Genomic DNA, 15262 nt, shown 5'->3' on the forward strand with positions numbered 1-15262 from the left:
TTCACTTCTCAAATATCACTGTGTTTTTCTGCTATAATATATATGTAACTGAAATTGCTGATCCAAACAACCAATGATTTATAAAGGAAAATAATGAAAATTATCAGGGGTGCCCAAACTTTTGCATACAACTGTATGTTTACAGCCTTATTCCAAGATGGGGTAAAATTTTTTTCCCTTCAAAATTCTACTCACAACACCCCATAATGACAACATGAAAAAAAAAGGTTTTGTTGCAAATTTATAAAAAATAAATTAAGAACTCACATGTACATAAGTATTCACAGTCTTTCCTCAGTACTTTGTTGATGCACCTTTGGCAACAATTGCAGCCTTAAGTCTTCTTCAATATGATGTCACAAGCTTGATGCACCTATCTTTGGGCAGATTTCCCCATTCCTGAAGCTCCACCAGGTTGGTTGGGTAGCGTCGGTACACAGCCATTTTCAGATCTCTCCAGAGATGTTCAATCAGAAGTCTGGGCTCTGGCTGGGCCACTCAAGGACATTCACAGAGTTGTCCTGAAGCCACTCCTTTGATATTTTGACTGTGTGCTTAAGGTCATTGTCCTGCTGAAAGGTGAACCGTCGCTCTGGAGCAGGTTTTCATCCAGGATGTCTCTGTACATTTCTGCATTCATCTTTCCCTCAATCCCAACTCGTCTCCCAGTTCCTGCCGCTGAAAAACATCCCCACAGCATGATGCTGCCACCACCATGCTTCACTGTAGGGATGGTGCCTGGTTTCCTCCAAACATGATGCCTGGCATTCAAAGAGTGCAATTTTTGTCTCATCAGACCAGAGAATTTAGTTTCTCCTGGTCTGAGAGTCCTTCAAGTGTCTTTTGGCAAACTCCAGGCGGGCTGACATGTGCCTTTTACTAAGGAGTGGCTTCCGTCTGGCCACTCTGCCATACAGGCCTGATTGGTGGATTGCTGCAGAGATGGCTGTCCTTCTGGAAGGTTCTCCTCTCTCCACAGAGAAATGCTGGAGCTCTGACAGAGTAATCATCTGGTTCTTGGTCACCTCCCTGACAAAGGCCCTTTTCCCCCGATTGCTCAGTTTAGATGGGCGGTCAGCTCTAGGAAGAGTCCTGGTGGATCCAAGCTTCTTCCATTTATGGATGATGGAGGCCAATGTGCTCATTTGGACCTTCAAAGCAGCAGAAATGCTTCACAACTAGATTTGATTTGATTGTTCATAATTAATCTAACATGTCCTAGATGTACTCTGTGAATTAGGAATGTTCATATATCCATGAACTTGCCAAAAGAAAAATGGCTGTAAAAGTAATGATTTGTTTACGTCATTCTGAAGGGCATAGATACTTTATGATTCAAATATTCTGGCTTTGATATTTGTAATTTATATCATGTTACCATGCATAATAAAGCGCACAATCTGTACAGACTGCCCATTCTTACCCAGGCTGCCCTTCCAGCTGGTGTCCTTGCGTTCCTCTGTGATGGGTGAACTGCTGAGTCCCAGACTGTGGGAGAGCAGTCCTGAACCACCAGAACCAGTGTTGGAGATGGACATCAGGGACTTGGATGGCCTCATGGCAGATGGGGCGTCCGACTTGATGGGCTCCTTCCTGGAGCGCTGATGGAGCACTTTGATCATAGCATCCTTCTCTATGATCTGGGCATGAAGATTCTTTATCCTGGTTTGAACACAAAAGGACAAACTGCCAGCCTGAAGCCAAACTATGAAACAATCTTTATAGTTGTTGTTGAGTTATAGCATAGAATCACTGAACCACGACACCTGCACAAGTGTTGGTGTTTTTTCAGATATGTAGATGTACAGGAAGCTCTACATCCAGTGCTAATAAAAACCAGTCACTCCCTCTTTGTACTCTGTTAACCTCCTAAGTGATCAGTATCAAAGATCAGCAACCAGTGATTAAAGATCAGCTATCAGTGCCAGTGGTGACCAGCAACCAGTGCTCAAAGATCAGTGGTCAAAGGTCAGCAAACAGCAATCAAACGTCAGAGATCAGTGATCAAAGTTCAGCAATTAGTAATCAAATGTCAGAGATCAGTGATCAAAGTTCAGCAATTAGTAATCAAATGTCAGAGATCTGTGATCAAAGGTCAGTGATAAGGATCAACGTTTGGTGATCAGGATCAAAGGTCCATGATCAGTGGCCAAAGTTCAACAATCAGCAATCAATGACTACAAATGTTCTTGTAAACATCCTGAATTTTCAGTTCCTTTGCACCATTTGTTTTGTCTTCATGGTGTCGGCTCTGTGGTAACACTGACCCATCCCAGGTTTAGACATGAGGACAGTATATCTATGCAGCTGAAACCGTTTACTCACAGCTGACCAGTACTTATATAATTAAGCTTGTTGGCTTTTAAAGTAATTGCTGAGCTGTGATGCGTTATGTTATGGCCCAGTCACACGGCGATTCCTGAACGAAGGGAAAAAGTAAAAAACGTCACAATTGTTGAGAAAAGGTGGACGAAAGAGCTTTTATCACCGAACCGTCTGCGAAGCAAGAGCGCAAAAGGGACGAAAGAGGAACTTAACAAAACCGAAGCTCACGATCTCGACGAAACGAGCCTGGAGCCACAGCTGCAGCAGTGTGTCTGCTCCAGAAACCTGGTTACAGCAGGATGAATATGTTAGTTTAAATGAGTCAACACCCCCGAGTCACACTAACTGTCAGAATGCTCGTAGCACGGGCCGGGGCGGAGGATTAGCAGCAATCTTCCATTCCAGCTTATTAATTAATCAAAAACCCAGACAGAACTTTAATTCATTTGAAAGCTTGTCTCTTAGTCTTGTCCATCCAAATTGGAAGTCCCAAAAACCAGTTTTATTTGTTATTATCTATCGTCCACCTGGTCGTTACTGTGAGTTTCTCTGTGAATTTTCAGACCTTTTGTCTGACTTAGTGCTTAGCTCAGATAAGATAATTATAGTGGGCGATTTTAACATCCACACAGATGCTGAGAATGACTCTATTGGCTTTGCTCAAAAAGTAAATGAGTCCACCCACCACTTTAATCATATCTTAGATCTTGTTCTGACTTATGGTATGGAAATAGAAGACTTAACAGTATTCCCTGAAAACTCCCTTCTGTCTGATCATTTCTTAATAACATTTACATTTACTCTGATGGACTACCCAGCAGTGGGGAATAAGTTTCATTACACTATAAGTCTTTCAGAAAGCGCTGTAACTAGGTTTAAGGATATGATTCCTTCTTTATGTTCTCTAATGCCATATACCAACACAGTGCAGAGTAGCTACCTAAACTCTGTAAGGGAGATAGAGTATCTCGTCAATAGTTTTACATCCTCATTGAAGACAACTTTGGATGCTGTAGCTCCTCTGAAAAAGAGAGCTTTAAATCAGAAGTGTCTGACTCCGTGGTATAACTCACAAACTCGTAGCTTAAAGCAGATAACCCGTAAGTTGGGGAGGAAATGGCGTCTCACTAATTTAGAAGATCTTCACTTAGCCTGGAAAAAGAGTCTGTTGCTCTATAAAAAAGCCCTCCGTAAAGCTAGGACATCTTTCTACTCATCACTAATTGAAGAAAATAAGAACAACCCCAGGTTTCTTTTCAGCACTGTAGCCAGGCTGACAAAGAGTCAGAGCTCTATTGAGCTGAGTATTCCATTAACTTTAACTAGTAATGACTTCATGACTTTCTTTGCTAACAAAATTTTAACTATTAGAGAAAAAATTACTCATAACCATCCCAAAGACGTATCGTTATCTTTGGCTGCTTTCAGTGATGCCGGTATTTGGTTAGACTCTTTCTCTCCGATTGTTCTGTCTGAGTTATTTTCATTAGTTACTTCATCCAAACCATCAACATGTTTATTAGACCCCATTCCTACCAGGCTGCTCAAGGAAGCCCTACCATTATTTAATGCTTCGATCTTAAATATGATCAATCTATCTTTGTTAGTTGGCTATGTACCACAGGCTTTTAAGGTGGCAGTAATTAAACCATTACTTAAAAAGCCATCACTTGACCCAGCTATCTTAGCTAATTATAGGCCAATCTCCAACCTTCCTTTTCTCTCAAAAATTCTTGAAAGGGTAGTTGTAAAACAGCTAACTGATCATCTGCATAGGAATGGTCTATTTGAAGAGTTTCAGTCAGGTTTTAGAATTCATCATAGTACAGAAACAGCATTAGTGAAGGTTACAAATGATCTTCTTATGGCCTCGGACAGTGGACTCATCTCTGTGCTTGTTCTGTTAGACCTCAGTGCTGCTTTTGATACTGTTGACCATAAAATTTTATTACAGAGATTAGAGCATGCCATAGGTATTAAAGGCACTGCGCTGCGGTGGTTTGAATCATATTTGTCTAATAGATTACAATTTGTTCATGTAAATGGGGAATCTTCTTCACAGACTAAAGTTAATTATGGAGTTCCACAAGGTTCTGTGCTAGGACCAATTTTATTCACTTTATACATGCTTCCCTTAGGCAGTATTATTAGACGGTATTGCTTAAATTTTCATTGTTACGCAGATGATACCCAGCTTTATCTATCCATGAAGCCAGAGGACACACACCAATTAGCTAAACTGCAGGATTGTCTTACAGACATAAAGACATGGATGACCTCTAATTTCCTGCTTTTAAACTCAGATAAAACTGAAGTTATTGTACTTGGCCCCACAAATCTTAGAAACATGGTGTCTAACCAGATCCTTACTCTGGATGGCATTACCCTGACCTCTAGTAATACTGTGAGAAATCTTGGAGTCATTTTTGATCAGGATATGTCATTCAAAGCGCATATTAAACAAATATGTAGGACTGCTTTTTTGCATTTACGCAATATCTCTAAAATCAGAAAGGTCTTGTCTCAGAGTGATGCTGAAAAACTAATTCATGCATTTATTTCCTCTAGGCTGGACTATTGTAATTCATTATTATGCTGCTATAGACGTAGACTGCTGGGGGGTTCCCATGATGCACTGTTTCTTTCTCTTTTTGCTCTGTATGCACCACTCTGCATTTAATCATTAGTGATCGATCTCTGCTCCCCTCCACAGCATGTCTTTTTCCTGGTTCTCTCCCTCAGCCCCAACCAGTCCCAGCAGAAGACTGCCCCTCCCTGAGCCTGGTTCTGCTGGAGGTTTCTTCCTGTTAAAAGGGAGTTTTTCCTTCCCACTGTAGCCAAGTGCTTGCTCACAGGGGGTCGTTTTGACCGTTGGGGTTTTACATAATTATTGTATGGCCTTGCCTTACAATATAAAGCGCCTTGGGGCAACTGTTTGTTGTGATTTGGCGCTATATAAAAAAATTGATTGAATTGATTGATTGATCATCAGAATCCACACTGTCTATCGACACTCTGCACGCTCCGTCGTGCTCCAATTAAAAAAAAAAAAAGTGCGCCGTGGTCACTGCTGTATCACAGTATTATGTTCTAAGCCATATATATTGATTTATAACAGAAAACTGTCAAAAGGGAGAATAAATATAAATATAAGTGTAAAGATGATTGAATATATCAGAGCAGTAAATTAATCAGTGCGTGTGAACGCGCGCATTGACTCACGTGCTGTTATTTCCACCAGCTGATCCCTGATCCACAACGTGAATTCTTCCTTCCAGAACAGCTTTTTATATCATAATTTTTTATTCATCTACCTGTTGCCACATGTACAGAAGGACTGGATTATCATTCCTACATTCAGATTGTTATATTTAATAAAAATAATAAGAACACGGAGCAGCTACTACTGCTGCTGATGCTGCATTCAAGTACTGTCAGAAATTACACAACTTTTTCGTTGTTTCAAATTCAACAGTTGCTTGTGGCAAAATAATTAATTATATTCACACAAAAGATTAATTCTGGCCTATGTAAGGTGCCTGAGCCCACTGAAGCTGCCCCCCCACACAGATAAAAAAATCCATGCACGCAGGCTGAGTTTGCCCTGTAATTTCCGACGGTACATGAACACAGCAGCAGCCTCAGCGCTCACAAACCAGCTTCTGCGCTGTGTGAAAACGTTCAGCTGCTCCAACGAAGTCAAATTAAACAATAACGTTACAAAAACTACACAAACAATTAAAAAACGTCAAGAACAACAGCAAAACGAAACACAGACGAACTGAGGTTTTCGTTGCCCTTCGTTCAAATTTTTCAACAGTTTAAAAATCCTGACGAAGCTCCAGCTGCAGGAAGGAAGCTGCGCAAAGGTTAAACGATGCCAACGACAGTCAACGAAAGTCCAGATTTCTTGTTTCATCAGGTCTTCGTCACCCTTCGTTAAGTGCCATGTGACTGGGCCATTATGTGTTAGATTTTGTACTGGACGGGTGACTGTAGCCGTCACAGCAGGTCGCCCGCTAACCAAAGGTTTGGCAGGTGCAATACTCGAGTTCAGCAGATTGTCTTATTGTCCCCTTCTAGCACGGGTGGGATGAAAATGACACAAAAGCTACTTATACAATTACTTATTTTGACTTTTTGTTTAGATTACGTTAAAAAAAAAATTTTAGTTAGACATCAGCAAACATAATTTTAAAAATTATTTTATAAATATGTTTGAATTTCTTGATTTTGATCACATTAAAATACTGTAAAACAACTTCAACACCTGGATGAAACTGGTTCTGTTCCCGCTGTGCTTGGTAAGGCACATCTCAGCTGATCTTTCCAAGCAGCTCTGGCTGCATTCAGAACCGAGTCCTTCCATCCCGGCACCCCAGTCAACAAGAGCCGGAAAAAGTCATGTTTTGGGACACCACAGCCCGACCCGGCAAAACTCTGGGTAAACTCGAGCTCACCTTGGAACAGCTCAGAATAACCCAGTAATCTGAGTACTTTTCATAGATAAGCAATGCTCCATATGAGCAATTAGCTTCATCAACATTTGTCTTTACACAGACTGCACACTTATGTTCTGCATGACTGATTTTTCTTCAGTTAAAATATATTTCAAAAAAGTAGAATTTAGAGAAATCACCAATGCTGTATCAAAATAAATCTGTCCTGGGTGCTTTACCGGCTCTCCATGTCTAGACAGCGCCGATTAGCCATGAGAATCTCCTCTTCTTCCTTCTGAATTCGAGCCTCCACCGATGTGTCATAGCTGCTGGTAGGGGAGTGGCTTATGGCTGCCGCCGAAGTATCCCTGCAAAAGTGAGAGGAGCCTGAATCAGACTACAGTGTAGCTCTTGTGTAGCTCATCCAAGCAGATGTTCAGATTAAAGTGCTATGAGTTCATCATCACCGCTAATTCATTCATTACAGGGTTTTGTTTTTCCAGCTGCAGACACAGATGTGACATTATCTGAGAAAAAAAGTAGGAAAGGAAGAAATGTCTTGCATTGCAACTTTGTAGTTTTGGTGTAGGATTAAATTCTGAGGTCAAGTGCTGAGAATGATTGTAAAGTAACAAGTCACAAACTGAGCAGGGAATCCCATTTGAACAGCCTGCAGTTGTTCTAATAGCCACTAGATGCTAACAGCAAGAAAATAACTACACTGAAAATTGAAAATTGACTCACTGATTAATTTTCTGCTGTTTATCATCCCATAAAAACAACAACAAAAACAATGGCTCTTGATCTCTGGGTGCAAATAAAGGATACATCCTCCTCATCATAAAGTAGGCTGAGATTAAACACACGATTCTGAGTATCAGGAAGACGGGCCCATTATGACACTATCCAGAAACAATTAAAAGAAGAAAACAATGTAAAAACAAGACTAAGTCCTATACAGGCCCTGAGGTTCATCGGGTTCCCAAGAAATGAGAGGATGACTCACCTTGGACAGGACAGTTACTCCCCAGACAAGACTGGTACCTATTTATGGTACCCCAATGAGGCACGGAAAAGAAACAGTTGCACCTTGACTGACTACTGCACTGGGGTTGAAATTTAATTTAATTTAATTTAATATTTTAAAACATTTTAAGCCATAAAGTTATCCATAAATAGGGAAGTTGTCACTTTACGGCCACTCTATAAATGCTGGCAACTACGGCCACATCTTTGTCCTTTCTGGGCAGTTCAGTCATAATATGGCTTGTTGTGTGGTTAATTGCTCCAATGGATCATCTAAGATGTCCGGGTTGCAGTATTTCCCTCGAGTAAAATTTTCTTTGGCGGTGCCAATTTTAGCTTGATTATGTTAGAACCATTTAATCCACATTTCTCAAGAAATAAGTGCGTCATAATTTTTAATGCCCACAACAAAGCAAACCATTATGGAAGCCACCACCCAGTCCCCAAAAGTATGATTTAATAAACACCCAAACTGAGGTTAACCTGTTAGCTTAGCTTTTTCTTGGGGGCTTGTTTAGGTCAGTGTGCCCAAACCTTTGACTGGTAGTGTATATATACACAATGTATGGTGGACTGAGATGATGTAAATGAAAGCCTGGAGCATAAACTGGGAATTGAACTTTGGTCTATTCATTGGTAGACCAGCTCCTATGTCACAAAGCCCTGTGCTGTAATGTTAAAGAGATAAAGGGTTTTAATGAGATAAATGGACTACATTTCTGCAGCATTTCTCCATCTGATGCAGATGTTCACGGGGTTTACACCGATGCCTCACATTCACCCACTCACGCACGCACTCACACCCTGATGTTAGCATGATGTCATTCTAGGTGCTCAACTGCACAATGGGAGCAGATTTGAGAATAAGGGCCTTGATTAAGGGATCTTAATCTGATTTTCATGTTGGGAGGGGGAATCCTCTGGACACAAATCCATCTTTCAAACTTCTTGCCCATCACCTCCACAATACAGATCTAAATCTGCCTCAAAATGTAATCAAGTCTTCCCTGACCCAAAACATTTCTTCAACAATGTCTGACATGTGAGACGCAAGCATCAGTTTTCCTCTGACAGGAAGCACATTATCAGAACGTTACCAGTGCAGGTTTGAGAACTGTCTGTTCCTGAGGTCAAAGGATGGTGAAATACCTCACACAAACACACCTCTGTGTGGCAACAGAAGCAGCAGCGTCCAGGGCGAACTGCCTCATGACGCTCTCCTCCAAGTACTTCTGCTCCCACTTGGTCATGTCAGCCTCCAGCGCCAGGATCCGCTCCTCCTTCTCCCTCAGGTGCTCCATCAGGGCCGTGGCGTTGTACTCTGATGGCACGGCGCCGCTGCTCTGTGACCCTCCCTGACGCTGATGGGAGAAAAAGAAGAAGAATAAGCTTTGATTTTCTTGATTCTCAACAAAATGTGTCACAGTTATTTCATCTTGTCAGAGATTTTGCATGAATGTAGTCCAAGTGTGATTTGCTGCCTAGTAATGACAGTAGATTTGTTTTAGAAACTGAAAGTCCTTTTTCCTTGCAGACAACATATTAAAAACAACTTTGGTGAGGCGTTTGTGTCCACACGGTTACCTGCTGCATGCGGAGTGACTCCAGCTCTCGCTCCAGCCGTGTACGGAGCCGATGTTCCAGCTGTTCTCTCTTCTCGCAGGCAGCCTGAAGCTGAGCCAGAGCCTGCTGCATCCTCTCCACCTTCTCCACATACACCTGCTTCTTCTTCAGCTGCACACACACACACGCGCACACACACACAAAATTAAAAAATCACTTTAAAAAGTCCTGGCTTTGCCGCTTCATTCCAACCATTTCAGATCATTTCTTAAAAATAATCATTTTAATAATGTCTAAAAAAGTAGTAAGTTCCTTTGGCTGCTCCCTTGTTTGCACTCTTGGTCACCACAGCAAATCCAAGGTGGATCTGCATGTTGAATTGGCACAGGTTTTACGCCGGATGCCCTTCCTAACGCAACTCCACATTACATGGAGAAATGTGGCAGGGGTGAGATTTGAACCCGGAACCTTCTGCACTGAAACCAAGCGCATTAACCACTTGGCCACCACCCCTGCTTAATGTCTATTTTTGTTTTTTTAGACATTTTTTTTAAATAATGTCTTAAAGAAAATACAAATAATTTTAATCCAAGCATGAATCCTATATACACATTTTGATGGATATTTTACTCAAAATGACATTTGATATGAACTTTTTTTAATTAGTGGCTGTTGCTAAATAAATGGGTCTTTCTTTTTAAGAATAACTGCAGTTCTCATACATAATATTCATAATACAGTTAGCCATTAACCTGTACAACATTCTTATTCAGTAATTTTTTTTTACCTTAATTCTTTTTAAGGAAAAATATATAATACAAAAAATATAGAAAAAAGAGTTTATTATTCATTAATACAAAAATATATATTGTACTTTGATGAATATCATCATTACATAAGCAATAGTCATGGCATTTGTTCATGTTCCACAAACCTTTTTTTTTTCTCTCTCATATGAAAGAAGGGGGAGATCAGGTCCCACCCCATCACCCATCTGTCTCCATGAACGTGGTAACGTTTTATCATATAACACAGTGACCAAAGCAAAATGTTATCACCAAATTACTAAGCACCATGGTACAATATCAGGTCACGTAGTTCTTCTTTAATGTACTGAACTTAAACTCTCCTCCAGGCATTGAATGTATGTATGTTTGTACGCAGTAATATCAATAACACAATGAAAACAGCATCAGCCAGTGACCAAATTACACTGGTAGCATCACTGTTTCCTGGCCATAAAATATGCATCCAATAATGGGTGTTTGAATGTTCACTTATTTTCATGAGGATTGGGGTGCGGCGGCTGCTAAAAACACTTTTGGTACAAACTGGGCGTGTCAAACAGGGACAACACAGGTGCCAAATGCCAGAATATATATATATATATATATATATATATATATATATATATATATATATATACACAGTGAGGAAAATAAGTATTTGAACACCCTGCGATTTTGCAAGTTCTCCCACTTAGAAATCATGGAGGGGTCTGAAATTTTCATCTTAGGTGCGAGACATAATCTAGAAAAAAACAAAAAATCCAGAAATCACAATGTTTGATTTTTTAATAATTTATTTGTATGTTACTGCTGCAAATAAGTATTTGAACACCTGTGAAAATCAGTGTTAATATTTGGTACAGTAACCTTTGTTTGCAGTTACAGAGGTAAAATGTTTCCTGTAGTTTTTCACCAGGTTTTCACACACTGCAGCAGGGATTTTGGTCCACTCATCCATACAGATCTTCTCCAAATCTTTCAGGTTTGGAGTTTAAGCTCCCTCCAAAGATTTTCTATTGAGTTCAGGTCTGGAGACTGGCCAGGCCACTCGAGGACCTTGAAATGCTTCTTACGGAGCCCCTCCTTAGTTGCCCTGGCTGTGTTTTTGGGGCCATTGTGATGCTGGAAGACCCAGCCATGACCCATCTTCAATGCTCTTACTGAGGGAAGGAGGTTGTTTGCCAAAATCTCGCAATACATGACCACATCCATCGTCCCTTCAATACAGTGCGGTCGTCCTGTCCCCTTTGCAGAAGAGCAACCCAGAGTATGATGTTTCCACCCCCATGCTTTACGGTTGGGAAGGTTTTCTTGGGGTTGTTCTCATCCTCTAAACATGGTAAGTGGAGTTGATTCCAAAAAGCTCTATTCTAGTCTCATCTGACCACATGACCTTCTCCCATGCCTCCTCTGGATCATCCAGATGGTCACTGGTGAACTTCAAACAGGCCTGGACATGTGCTGGCTTGAGAAGGGGGACCACAAAGTGAGATCTTGCATGGAATCCCAGACTGAGGGAGATTGACAGTCATCTTGTGTTTCTTCCACTGTCTAATAAATAATCATAACAGTTGTTGTCTTCTACCAAGCTGCTTGCCTGTTGTCCTGTAGTCCATCCCAACCTTGTGCAGGTCTACAGTTTTGTCCCTGGTGTCCTTAGACAGCTCTTTGGTCTTGGCTATGGTGGACAGGTTGGAGTGTGGTTGATTGAGTGTGTGAAAAGGTGTCTTTTATACATGTAACAAGTTCAAACAGGTGCAATTAATACAGGTAAAGAGTGCAGAATAAGGGCTTCTTAAAGAAAAAATAACAGGTCTGTGTGAGACAGAATTCTTGCTGGTTGGTGGGTGTTCAAATACATATTTGCAGCAGTAACATACAAATAAATTATTAAAAATCATACATTGTGATTTCCGGATTTTTTTTTTTTTTTTTTTTTTAGATTATGTCTCTCACAGTGGGAGAACTTGCAAAATCGCAGGGTGTTCAAATACTTATTTTCCTCACTGTATATATATATATATATATATATGAGGTCTGTTAGAAAAGTATCCAACCTTTTTATTTTTTGCAAAAACCATATGGATTTGAATCACGTGTCAAAAACTCACGCATGCGCATGAAGGTTCAAGCTTGGCTGATGCAATCACACGTGATTCAAATCCATATGGTTTTTGCAAAAAATAAAAAGGTCGGATACTTTTCTAACAGACCTCGTATATATATTTTCGAACTGCCACCTTATCGTGGTGGGGGAGTTTGCGTACCCGAATGATCCTAGGAGCTATGTTGTCGGGGGCTTCATGCCCCTGGTAGGGTCTCCCATGGCAAACAGGTCCTAGGTGACGGGTCAGACTAAGGGCAGTTGAGAAGCTCCTATGACCAATGCGATATTAAGGACCGAGACGTCGCCTGGGGTTGGGGCTCGCACGCAAGCACCTGGTGGTCGGGCGTTAGCCCACAGGGCCTGACCGGGCTGAGACGGAGGTCGATGATCGACTGTGTAGTCGTATCATCTGACCTTCGGCCACATGTCTCGGACACTCGGGTGAAGAGAGGGGCTGAGCTGTCGACCGATCACCACCTGGTGGTGAGTTGGATCCGCTGGGAGGGGAGGAAGCCGGTCAGACCTGGCAGGCCCAAACATATCATGAGGGTCTGCTGGGAAAGACTGGCAGAACCCTCTGTCGGTGAGGTCTTCGACTCCCACCTCTGGGAGAGCTTCTCCCAGATCCTGGGGGAGGTTGGAGACATGGAGTCTGAGTGGACCATGTTCTCCACTTCCATTGTCGATGCGGCCGCTCATAGCTGTGGTCGCAAGGTCTCTGGTGCCTGTCGCGGTGGCAATCCCCGAACCCGGTGGTGGATGCCGGAAGAAAGGGATGCCATCAAGCTGAAGAAGGAGTCCTACTTGTCTTTGTTGGTAAGTGGGACCCCGGAGGCAGCAGACAGGTACCAGCAGGCCAAGCATGCTGTAGCCTGTGCGGTCACAGAGGCAAAAACTCGGGTCTGGGAGGAGTTCCGGGAGGCCATGGAGGAGGATTATCAGTCGGCCTCAAAGAAATTCTGGCAAACCATCCGACGCCTCAGGAGGTGGAAGCAGCTCTCCGCCAGCACTGTCTACAGTGCAGGGGGGGAGCTGTTGACCCTGACTGGGGATGTTGTCAGGCAGTGGAAAGAATACTTCGAGGATCTCCTCAATCCCATCGTCATGTCTTCTGAAGAGGAAGCAGAGACTGGGGACTCAGAGGCGGACTCATCCATCACCCAGGCCGAAGACACCAAGGTGTTCAGAAAGCTCTTTGGTGGCAAGGCTCCTGGGGTGGATGAAGTCTGTCCTGAGTACCTTAAGTCTCTGGATGTTGTGGGACTGTTTTGTTTGACACACCTCTGCAACATCGCGTGGTGGTCGGGGACAGTGCCTCTGGATTGGCAGACCGGGGTGGTGGTCCCTCTGTTTAAGAAGGGTGACCGGAGGGTGTTTTCCATCTAAAGGGGGATCACACTCCTCAGCCTCCCCGGTAAGGTCTATTCCAGTGTACTGGAGAGAAGAATTCATCCAATAGTCGAACTTCGGATTCAGGGGAAGCAGTGTGGTTTCTGTCCTGGTCGCGGCACACTGGACCAGCTCTACACACTCCATCAGGTGCTGAAGGGTTCATGGGAGTTCGCCCAACCAGTCCACATGTGCTTTGTGGATCTGGAGAAGGCGTTCGACCGTGTCCCTCGAGGCACCCTGTGGGGGGTACTCCGGGAGTACGGGGTCCGGGGTCTTTTGCTAAGGTCTATCCGGTCCCTGTACGACCACAGCAGGAGCTTGGTTCACATTGCTGGTAGTAAGTCGAACCTGTTTCCAGTGCATGTTGGCCTCCGCCAGGGCTACCCTTTATCACCGATTCTGTTCATTACCTTTATGGACAGAATTTCTAGGCGCAGCCAGGGTGTAGAGGGGGTCTGGTTTGGGAACCACAGAATCTCATCTCTGCTGTTTGCGGACGATGTGGTTCTGTTGGCTTCGTCAAATCAGGACCTTCAGCATGCACTGGGGCGGTTAAAATATGTTGGAAAGGCGTGTGAATACAATGACATTTTTATGCTTTTTTTTTCTCCTTTATTTATAATTCTGAGCTGAGCAGCTCCATATCTGCTCGCTAAAAACAGCTGATCCTCCATGATGCGTTAACATCTAACACTATTTTCCACTTAAATGCACCTAAACTCTCTTTCTGAGGACCACATGATGTGAAAACGCAATAAAACTTTCTTACCTGTAAATCTGGTCATGTTTTCTGCATAAATAAATGTTATCCATTCTTTGTGCTCAAACGCCAAAGCAGGGGTGAATCCAGATGGAATGGGGGCATGGGGCAAGGATGTGCCCCCCATAACACCCCTAGATTAAAGGTCCAGTTTTGAAGCCTTTTTTTTACTACAACTACTAATACTACTTATAATAATAATAATTTTGACAAGTAAAATGTTTAGAGAGAATTTAAATGTTAGAAAAATGTTAGAATTTAATAGTTACATTTCTAAACAATGTAGGTTAGAAATTGCAAGTTTTACTCTTACAGTGCTGTCAGCAGTTAAATATGGGGGTCAAGAAAGAGGTCTTTATTTTACTTTTTATAAAACAAGTATTTATTTTCATTGAAGTCAAGAAAGGGTGACTATAAAGTGAGTTTTGGCAAAACAGGTATCATTGTCATGTTGAGGTGGCAAAGGGTTGTTGTCGGCAGCTGGGAAAGCAACTAAAAAAGTAACTAGTAATCTAACTTAGTTACTTTTATAATTGAGTAATCAGTAAAGTTACTAAGTTACTTTTTCAAGGAGTAATCAGTAATTGGATTACTTTTACAAAGTAACTGTGGCAACACTTGCAAGAGACCAAGTGGAAGGGAAGTAAGAGCAGGAGCGTCGACGGTGGGTTCAAGTTGTACCATGGTGAGGATAGGAAGAGAAATGGTGTTGGGGTCATTTTAAAGAAAGAGTATAGTAAAAGTGTGTTGGAGGTTAAGCGAGTGTCTGACAGCGTGATGAGTGTGAAGTTGGAAATTGGTTCAAAATGCTGCAGCCAGACTTTTGACACGAAGCAGAAAGTACAACCACATTACACCTATT

At 42.2% G+C, this 15262-nt stretch overlaps 1 protein-coding gene across 4 annotated transcripts in view; it reads right to left on the reverse strand.

The window, feature by feature from the left end:
- Positions 1–15262, reverse strand: part of amot (angiomotin) — a 151170-nt gene that overhangs the window by 12109 nt on the left and 123799 nt on the right. For all 4 annotated transcript variants that reach the window (XM_034177925.1, XM_034177924.1, XM_034177921.1 and 1 more), the window contains 4 exons: positions 9375–9524; positions 8955–9151; positions 7004–7132; positions 1424–1662 (listed from right to left, as the gene is read on the reverse strand). In XM_034177925.1, the coding sequence (XP_034033816.1) occupies positions 1424–1662; positions 7004–7132; positions 8955–9151; positions 9375–9524 (715 nt within the window). The remainder of the gene's footprint in view (positions 1–1423; positions 1663–7003; positions 7133–8954; positions 9152–9374; positions 9525–15262) is intronic.

Source organism: Thalassophryne amazonica, chromosome 9 (assembly GCF_902500255.1).
Source record: "Thalassophryne amazonica chromosome 9, fThaAma1.1, whole genome shotgun sequence".
Classification (NCBI taxonomy): domain Eukaryota; kingdom Metazoa; phylum Chordata; class Actinopteri; order Batrachoidiformes; family Batrachoididae; genus Thalassophryne; species Thalassophryne amazonica.